Source organism: Clupea harengus, chromosome 18, assembly GCF_900700415.2.
Source record: "Clupea harengus chromosome 18, Ch_v2.0.2, whole genome shotgun sequence".
Classification (NCBI taxonomy): domain Eukaryota; kingdom Metazoa; phylum Chordata; class Actinopteri; order Clupeiformes; family Clupeidae; genus Clupea; species Clupea harengus.
Genome location: NC_045169.1, coordinates 3,669,809 through 3,680,360, shown reverse-complemented (window position 1 = coordinate 3,680,360; position 10,552 = coordinate 3,669,809). Strand labels below are relative to the sequence as shown.

Below are 10,552 nucleotides of genomic sequence, written 5' to 3'. Positions count from 1 at the left end.
ACCCCTCTACCCATCCTGTTCACTTTATGAAAATGATGGGTCTTCTGTTGAGTTGTGAGTCCTACAGTCAAGGGCCAGGCGTGTTACTGTAATGGACTCGGCCTATATTTGGCTAAATGGACTGAATTCAGAGAACCATCTATCACACTGTTTTAGTCCATCTCACCCAAAGCAGAGAGTAGGTGGAGCAGCTGAAAAAAATAAAAGCACTCCTGTGACTCATTTGGATGCTGGAGTAAAAATGAATAAGCAGCTTGTTGGTGTTTCGGTACACCACGCTGGGGCTTTCGTTTTGTCACTGTGTGTGTGGGAGTCTATTCAGTGTCAATTGAGGGAAATATTACCCACCTTGTGCCCTATTCAAGTCAAATGAATGGGCTGGCTTTGTGTGAAGCTCAGGTTTATAACATAGTGTACTGAACAGCTTAATTAAACCCCAAAGACTCTCCTACGTCCTCATCTGCTTCAACCAAGGCCTTGTTTACTGTGTTAACGAGCAATATCCTTAATCTCCTTAAGGACCACCGAATCATCATCTAATCAAAACACTGAATTTACTTCATGACATCCAGATACTGATACTGATCGTGTTCTTTCTGTGCACTATGACACATTTAAGTTCAATTTCGGCTACATCGGACCGATGAAAAGGATCTACACAGACGGTGTTTATTAAAACGCGGCAATTGCAGTGCTGAATGTTGTAGATAAGCTTTCTATTGCATTTGCATTACAGAGATCCAGTTACAATGCATGCCCTCTGCAGCATGACAACCAGATCCAAACACATTCTGTTCGCAAACACGACACACATTTGAAGTGCATATGTGGGCAACACCTCCGTACAGGACACATTTTCATGCCAAGGATAAACAGGGCTTTGCACTCTGCCCAGCTCTGCACTTCAAGTGTACTTCTCTACTCAACCATTCTTGCTGAGCCACATGTGCAACTATCAGTCAACTATCAATAAGCTGATAGAAGTACTGTCCAAAACAACATTGTATGATAAAATAACAAATATTCTTGTTGTGCTCCATTTCTTCCTGGTTCTTTGAAAGTTCTCATTTGTGAAATAACTATAGTGATGACTTTAATGTATCAGTGGTAATCATAAACGTGGGTTTTCTTTCTCCATCCAGGGTGTGTGTGAAGAAGTCGACACAAGAACGATTCGCCCTCAAGATCCTGATAGACCGTCCCAAAGCTCGCAATGAGGTACTCCAGGGTGTCCTTGTCTGCCTCTACTTTTGTTTGGCACCGAGCTGTGTCTGTCTTTTTGTCAACGTTTATTTTCCGTGTCTGTTTTTGGACCGTGCTCTGTCTGTTTTCCGTTCGTCCGCCCCTGTTTTGGTTCTGTGAGTGCGCTTGACCTTGAGATGCACTCTCAGTTGGCGTAACACTTTAGCCGTGTGCTTAGTCACTAATTGTCAATCACTAAACACTAGTGTCAGCAGCAGGACAACCTCACCCCTCACAGATTCAGTGATTCAGTATTTCACATCAATTTCTGAATGCTGTCTTAGACTTTACACATTTTTTACAAATGTTTATCTTGAATGGTCGTCTTACATTTTCTTCTGCAGGTGAGGCTTCACATGATGTGTGCAGCACACCCCAACATCGTTCAAATCATGGAGGTGTATGCCAACAGTGTGCAATTTCCACATGAGTCCAGTCCAAGGTAAAAAAAAAAACACACACACATACACACCCACAATGAAAGGTAGAAATCACAATTCTCATCCAATCCACTTTTTTGTCAAGTTCAGCAAATTGCTCCTTACGGTTCTCAAGCTGTGCATTCTTTGTCTGCACTAAGAAAAACGTCTGGCTCCATAAATGGGAAACAAAGTGGCTCGAACCGGGCCAAACACTATTCCAGCCAATCAACACATTGCTTCAGGAGCACGGAAGGGTGGGGTGTAATTTCATTGGCCACTGAGCTCAGATTTCAACAACTTTTTGCCAGAATCGAGGACTGTACCTTACATTTATTATAACGGGGGAAAGTTTTTCACTAGTTTACCTCTCCCCCGCCCCCTCCCCCCCTTACCCACAACTGGACTGTAATGACATGATAGATTATAATATAAACATCTGTGTGTTTCTTCCCTCACGTATCAGAGCAAGGCTGTTGATCGTCATGGAGATGATGGAAGGAGGCGAGCTGTTCCATAGAATAAGTCAACACAGACATTTCACTGAGAAGATGGCTAGCCAGGTCACGAAACAGGTAAAGCCACTTTGACGTGGTATTAGCATATCAGTATTTGAACATATTTTATCATCCTGCCATTTCATGCCCATCTGCAGCCAATGTATAAAACCAATATAGTTTGCGTTCAGTTCTTCAAATATTTGATTGCTTTATATTTGATTCAATTTTAATTTAATTTTTTATTTTTTTTCTCCTTTTAGATAGCACAAGCGTTGGAACACTGTCACTCGCTCAACATTGCTCATCGAGACCTGAAGCCAGAGAACCTGCTCTTCAAGGACAACTCTCTGGTGAGCGGCCCTGTTTCCCTCTGCTCTGGCCTGGTCTGCAGCCTAAAAGAATAAGAGATTGGAAGTTTCATTTTTGGTGAATTGTGATCATTGATTCTGTCTCTGACCTTGTCAGGACGCTCCCGTGAAATTGTGTGATTTTGGCTTTGCCAAAATCGACCAAGGCGACTTGATGACTCCACAGTTCACTCCTTACTATGTAGCGCCTCAGGTGAGGATCGAGAGCACAAGTCCACATAACTGAAATATTTATACAGCAGAACATTTGTACCTTCTCCATACTACTTTGTGTAGTATTGAGTAGTGTAGTATTCAGTATGGTAATTATCATTGTTTGTAATGACTTTCTAGGTACTGGAGGCACAGAGGCGACACCAGAAAGAGAAGTCTGGAATAATACCTACCTCACCCACCCCCTACACCTACAATAAGGTGAGCAAGAGTACCTGGCATTTCAGTTCCGCTACTGACGCTGCGTTTTACTAAATTAAGGGCAGTTTAGACTGGAATCAACTCTTGGAAAATACAATTGAGGTTTAAAAGCTTCACATCAACAAATAACTCAACGCACTAGGACAGTAGTAGGAGGGTGGTAGAAGAACTGGTAGAAGAATTTCACCCTTATTGGCAAGGCTGACATTTCCTGACTTTTCCTCTCCGTGTCTGTCCCTCTCTTCCTCTCGCTTTCAGAGCTGTGACCTTTGGTCCTTGGGGGTCATCATCTATGTGATGCTGTGTGGCTACCCACCCTTCTACTCGAAGCACCACAGTCGCACCATCCCCAAGGACATGCGCAAGAAGATCATGACTGGCAGCTTCGACTTTCCTGAGGATGAGTGGAGCCAGATCTCCGAGATGGCCAAGGACATCGTGCGCAAGTAGGTCTAACCTCCATTTTATGTGTTTAATAGTAAAATAGTAATTTGGGTTTTTTTTTTATTGCTGTTTGTTATGATTTTTTACAAGGGTTTCTCACTGCCAAGTCTAGCAGTGCTCTTATGAGGTATTTGTGCAGAAGAGGAACGTCTTAATCATCCCTAGTTTTTTTTCCCTAGCATTTAAAGATGTTGTTATAAAATCCTCAGTAGATAAAAAAAAAAAAAAAAGATTTGTTTACATAGAGCAACGCATGGCAATGACTGATGTGGATTGCTCAAGACAGTTTGTTGGAGCTCTGAAAAAAAAGTTAACCACACCGCAGATGCTATTTGTGGCGCCATTTGAGTCATGCCGAGAATGACGATTGGCACCGTTGACACCGGTCCCCCTTGTGGCAGGCTACTGAAGGTGAAGCCGGAGGAGAGGCTAACCATCGAGGGGGTGTTGGCCCACCCATGGCTCAACTGCACAGAAGCGCTGGATAATGTGCTGCCCTCGGCCCAGATGATGATGGATAAGGTGAGCTGCACCGAGGTCCCACAGGTTCATTCCCCTGGCTCTGTTGTCGTATGCAACAGCAGGAGGTCTTAAACACGTCCTCAGCGTTTTTGTGGAAAGGTTGTGTGTGTGTGTGTGTGTGTGTGTGTTGGGGAGGGAGAGGGAGACTTTAAAAATCGCACGGTGTGTGATTGTATTTTCTCTGTATGTGTTTCTGTGACTACCGTTAGGATGGTTAAAAATAAGTTGGTTTGTGTTGTTGGCCTGTAGAAGTGGATACTATGATTAAACGATACTATTCTCTGATAGTACGGCTCATAGTATCTGTATTGTGTGTGCGTGTGTGCGTGTGTGCGTGTGTGTGTGTGTGTGTGTGTGTGTGTGTGCGTGTGTAGGCAGTGGTAGCAGGGATTCAGCAGGCCCATGCCGAGCAGCTCGCCAACATGAGGATACAGGACCTCAACGTCAGCCTTAAACCCCTTAACTCCGTCAACAACCCTATCCTGAGGAAACGGAAGCTGCTCGGGTTACTCACTTTGCTTTCTTTCTGTGTTTGTTTGTCTCTCTCTCACACTCTTTTTTTTTTTATCGCTCTTCCTCTCCCTTTTTTTTTTCTCCCTCTTTACTCCTTCTTTTGTTTCCCTGTTCTCATTCCCCTCAGTATTCCTCTCACTCTGTGGTTTATCTCTCTGGACTGTGGAAAGCTTTTATGTTTAATAGCAATTATTTTGCTGCTGTACTGCAGTGCAGAAGCGCTGCAGTGTCTGACAATGGACCGTGTCTGCATGGTCTGCCTTTATGGTGCACAGGGGCTTCATGTCCTCCAGTCTCTCGCCACAATGTGCAGCACACAGGCATTTTGGGTTTAGTAAGTCTCCATCCAGAAGTCTATTTTACAGTCACCTTGAAATCTGAATCATGCAGCTGCCATGGTCTTGGTTTGAAAGGGTTATGCCATAGGCTCATTGAAGTTCGTTTGAAGTTCGTTTGGGTTCAGTAATACACTAACATTTGTCAAAATGATTATGTTCAGTTAACTAGTCTGAAGTGCTGAAGTGTTATTGGTCTGTTCCCCCGTACAGCACAAAGCCCAGTGATGGTTTCTTCATCCACGACCCAGAGAACGGCGGAGAGGACTCCAACGTTGCACTGGAGAAGCTCCGAGACGTCATCGCCCAGTGTATCCTGCCGCAGGCTGGTGAGACACGTGCGTGCACACACACACACACACACACACACACACACACACCGTATACACCAATGAGCCAAAGCATTATGACCACTCACTGATGAAGTGTATACCGCTGATTAGCTTGTAACAACAGCGCTTGTCAAGATGTGGGATACATTAGATGGTAAGTGAATAGTCTGTTCTATCCCATAGAAAATGAACAGGTCACCGTAGATATTCTCTTTAGTATTTCAGTGCTGTGGTTTAATAGTTCAGTGCAGACTCAGATGTGAACACTTGTAGCAAGGGTGTGTTCACAGCAGTGTGGTCCTCCGTGTGTGGCACATATCCCCGACCGACCCCACTCCCCCCTTCCTATCTCCTCCCGGCCGACCTCAAGCAGATGGGTCCCCCCTTATGTGCCGTGGTTCTGCTTAAGGTTCCTTCCTGACTAACAGGGAGGTTTTTTCTTGCCCGTGTTGCCATTGTGCTTGCTCTAAGGGGGACCAGGCACTGGGCTCTGTAAAGCGCCTTGAGACCATTTTATTGTTTTGGCGCTATATAAATCAAATGTAATTGAATTGAATATCCAGTTGACCCACATGGTTGGTTGGAATATGAACAGGAGTCAAATTGAGAAGGTCAAGATAAATGTTTTTGATCATTTGAGTTGAAAATACTTGTTTTTAAATGTTTTTATTGGTTATGGTATTAGCCACAGTGACACCTCACTTAATGTTATGAAAAGAACATATGCATGCACACACACACAACCATCCAGAACGACCACAGAAATCCAGCTGTGTTGTTGACAGGAGAAAATGAGGATGAGAAGCTGAATGAGGTTATGCACGAAGCCTGGCGCTTCAACCGTGACTGCAAGCCGCTCCGAGATGGACTCCATGGCCTCAGCTGGGACGGTAAGGGGGTGTGAGTGGGTGCATGTGGATGTGGGTGGGTCTATCCAAAAAGCCATTGTGTGTCCTGTAGCTGTAACTACACCCACTGAATGTGAGTCTTAGTCACACTGAACTGCCCCCACAAAACTCTAATTCATATTGTCAGTCAACTTCTGCATAACCTCACTATTGTAAATGATTCAAAAACATGCTGATCTTTGGAGCAGGGCATCTGTGTGTTCCACACCTTATTCTATTAAATAGAATCAGTTTGCTGATCAGTTTTTCTTCAAATTCTCAGTTAACAGTTGAGGAGGATGACTATTAAAGACCAATTAGTGTTTGCTCATTAGGAATGTGGTTGTTTTTGAACTAGTTTCTTTAGTTTTTATGATTTTATCTGATAACGTTTCCACATGCCAAAATATCTCTTTTGCAGGGAGGGCATTTTGTGACAAGGTGGACCGCTTGAAGCTAGCTGGATCGTCAAACAAGCCATTGAGGAAAAAACAAACTTGCAGGAGTCTCAATAGCAAGTGCTGAATTTCTATTTCCTTTTGTACTGTTTTATTCTATTTGTTCTTAAGCAAATAACTGTAAAGTCGTTTTTTGTTTTTGTTTTTTCATGTAAATTTAAGTGCTGAAACGTCTTTTTTTCCAATGGACATGCTCGCAAAACTACTGTAAAACTGTAGATATCTTCAAAGAATTGTTGGTACGAAAAGCTTTTTTTAACAAATGATGGCGAAGAAAAGAACACAGAAGCATCTATTTTTAAAGGAAGGTGAGAAGAAGGAAAAAAAACAGCAAGGGAGATTTTTTTCAACAACCTGCTTGTCCAAGATGCCACATATTTTATTTTAGCTTTATCCAGCCTCCTTCTCTTTTTAACGATTCTCATAAATGTATTTATTTAAGATAAATAATTATAATGAACAAAGAAAAAAAAAATGCTGTTATTTTGTACCATAACGCCTGACGTTCAGTCGCACGAATCAGTATGAATAGCTGATTATGAACAAATCAGAGCCAGTGAAAAGGTGAGAGGATCTGTATCGTAAAAAAGGTTTATTCTCCACTCTGTCTATCCAGAAAAAAAATGTGAAATGTGAAGAAAAGAGAGAAAGGAATAATTACACGCCTTTAAAAAAACAAAAAAAAAACTCCATATGAGCTGCATTATGTCAAATGTTCCGTCACGTCTGTCTTACTAGACAAGTAATCAAATACTCATAGGTTGATATGAGCCAGAAGTAAGCTTTGTTTTTCTTCCCAGATGAGGATTCAAACAAAGGCGTAATAGTAATGAATGCTGTACATTTTTTAATTAGAAATCATATTCAATGTATTGCAAATGCATTACAAACCTCCTGCCTCTCAGCTACTCCTATGGTGAGGGTGCGTGGAGTCGGCTGAGCGAAAGAGAAAAAAACACTAGAAACTGTCACTTGGAGATGGACACTCCAGTCTTTGTATGTGTTACCTGGTAGTATTGATCCTTGTTTCTGATTGGAGAAGTGTGTGTGTGTGTGTGTGTGTGTGTGTGTGTGTGTGTGTGTGTGTGTGTGTGTGTGTGTGTGTGTGTGTGTGTGTGTGTGTGTGTGTGTGTGTGTGTGTGTGTGTGTGTGTGTGTGTGTGTGTGTGTGTGTGTGTGTGAATGTAAGTGTAAGAAGAGAAGCGTTCCCTTCAACTTGAGCAGTCAAGTGGTTCAAGCCAGTTTGAGGACAAGCAAATTGTCCTGTTTCAAGCAAATTGAATCCAGTTTTTCTTCTATAGTTTTCGAAATAATGACTTCAGGAAGAAACCTCGAGCCTTCCTTTTTGTGTGTTTGCTTATATTTTATGTATTGATTGTGTGTTTGAGTGACACTTCTGGTGTGTTGTACATTATGTCTTTGTGAGTGGTCGCCCTTACAGAGTCTCTGCTGCTTCCCCAAGAACCCCACACCAGAGGAGGTTGTTGTCAGTGGCTGTTCCAACGTAGCACCTTAGCCATTCACAACTGTTTCCTCCACATCACATTTCCAATCACATTAGACCTCTTAGCTCAGGACTCGTCATGGCAACATGACACTTGTAAGAAAAAAGAATTTGTGGATATCCTCCCATTTTAGCAAATGCTCTGGAGCTGCGTCTTGCTTCTGGTAAAAAAAAGTAGGCATCTCATGATTTCAGCCTTGTGTTTGGCATTACTGTATCTGCGTCTCAGTAACGGTGAAGTGTTGGAGACTGAGTGCAATTTATTTAAAAACCATGAATGAACAAATCATGGATTTCAATTGTTTTCAAAATAATGATTTAGCTGGTAAGGGGAAGGGCTTTTGACTATCCAAACTTACCCAAACTTTCCATGTCTGTGTTCTCCATATTGGAATCATAAAGTACATGTGGTTTTTTTTTCCCTCTGAATTTAGCCCTCTGACAGTTTTCACTACTGGCAGAATACACCTCAGGTCAGCTGACAACCTATTGATGAAACGGTAACTTGTTTTGCTGGTGTGGTTGTGGAATTTGACCGGGCAGAGACTGGAAGATACTGTAATGCTGCATCTTGCACCTCATTTCCAGAGAATATACCTGAACATGCGTTCTCTTTTTTTTTTTTTATCTCAAAGTGCTTTTGGGTTGTCAGTATCTGGCTAGCACACAAAAAGTTTGCTGGAACAGTTCCCAGCAAGGTATCATGCATATTTTCAATGGTCTTCCATGTTGCAGTATAACCATGTTTGTCCATGCATAGCCTCTTTGAAAGAAGAACACTTCAGAAATAGTGGCCTCCGTAGTAATGGAATCACCATAGTTTCTGTTAACTACGTCAAAAATGTTTTCTGGAAATGAGGTATTAACTTTGCTTCTAAATGAGCAGAGAAGAGCTATAGTTACATCAAGACAAACCTTGCCTTGCCATTTTGAAAAGAATGCCTATTTTCTTGTTATCGTTTATTTTACCACATCAGCCGCACAAACTTTGGCTGGGATGCAAAAGTGAACCAGACATCAAAACTTTATTTTGGCATGTAAGCTGGGCAAAGTTGAGAGCACTCGTGATGTCATTTTAGAAAACATTGTTTTGTTCACTTTCTGAGCAGTCTTTCAGTTTTGTGTCCCAGTCTTCTGTTTGAATCATGGCATCTGTTATTTTTATTCGATCATTTGATTTTCATTTTTATTGTACTTCTGTACTAATCTCCTTTTGTGTGGTAAATGCACACTTATTGTTGTTTCAACATGGGAGGCCTGTACCTCAGACAGTATTTTATTTGTCCTCTATCATCTTTGAAATGTCATGAACATGTTGAAATGTTTGTATTAAAGCAATTACTGCTGTTCATAAGGGAGTGTGTCATTTTGTGAGTGGTATCATGGTGGTGTGTGTATGTGTGTGTGAGGGTGAGGTGTTGATTCTCAAAATTACATTTCACTCAACGAGGAAATTAAATGGAGAATGGTCCTACTGGCTTCAACTGTTAAAGACACAAAATAATGTAATATTACAGTAAAGCACCGCTTAACTATACATTAACCTTTCAAACCATGAACACATGATGTGTACAGTGTGATGGCCTATTGAAAATATTCTATAAGCTTCTGTAGTTGATTTAGTCTCTAGAGGCTTTAGAGTGATCTCTACTGCACCCACTTTTCCATGTTAGCGGATGATTCATCATCATCATCATCATCATTGTTTATTCAGGGAGAAATTGACTGAGCACAGGGCTCTTTTGCAGCAATGCCCTGATTGAGGCCACATAGTACAGAAGAACAATACATAAACAAACCACAACAAAACGAAACAGACAAAATACATTTTTTTTAAAAACACACCAAACAACTCAGAAATTAAGCATAAAAAATAAATAAATAAAATAACATAAAGTAAAAAAAAAAAAATTAAATCAGAGAATCATTCAAAACAACAGCATTGAGGCACATCCTTATTATCTAAAAGGCTCTTAAATTGGTTGACAGACAAATACTTGGTTAATTTCAACTCCACTTGAATAGTGTTCCATTTATGGGAAGCAAAGAACTTAAAAGCTATTTTACCTATATTAGTTTTTGTAAGGGGATTTCAAGGGAGATGAGGCTCTGTGACCGTGTATTATGACAGATGGATTTTAATTTTAAAAGTGACATGAGATAATTAGGCAGTTTTCCCACTAAGGCTTTATAAACAAATAAAAGACAGTGTTTTTCCCTCCTGTCTGCTAGAGGGGACCAACCAACATTCTTGTATAAGTTACAGTGGTGGGTCCTGAAAGCGTCTCCTGTAACAAAGCGAATAGCACTATGGTAAACAGAGTCCAGGAGTTTTAAGGTAGAGGGTGCAGCATACATGTAAACAATGTCACCATAGTCAAGAACTGACAAAATTGTTGATTGCACTATTTCCATTCGGTTTTCAAAAGTATTCAATGATAGACTTTTGACCCGAATGTATGGTATAGTGCAAATTACATTTTACATCATGCATAGGCCCAGATGTGGTACCATTACACCCAGTATTTTGAAAGGTTATCCGTTAAACTGCGTTATTGCCCCTGATATTGTGAAGTTGATATTTGTCTACTAAACTAAGGCCGTTTCATACACAT

At 41.3% G+C, this 10,552-nt stretch overlaps 1 protein-coding gene across 1 annotated transcript; it reads left to right on the top strand.

Annotated features, from left to right (window-relative positions):
- The first annotated feature begins 223 nt into the window (after positions 1-223).
- mapkapk5 (MAPK activated protein kinase 5) lies at positions 224-6,729 on the top strand. Its single transcript, XM_031585034.2, is given in 13 exon segments — positions 224-1,218; positions 1,587-1,684; positions 2,128-2,236; positions 2,422-2,511; positions 2,627-2,722; positions 2,863-2,943; positions 3,202-3,389; positions 3,789-3,909; positions 4,284-4,414; positions 4,971-5,086; positions 5,875-5,979; positions 6,398-6,436; positions 6,439-6,729. Coding segments are annotated over 12 exon segments (1,215 nt in total). The 5' UTR covers positions 224-1,218; positions 1,587-1,598; the 3' UTR covers positions 6,492-6,729.
- Positions 6,730-10,552: the final 3,823 nt, after the last annotated feature.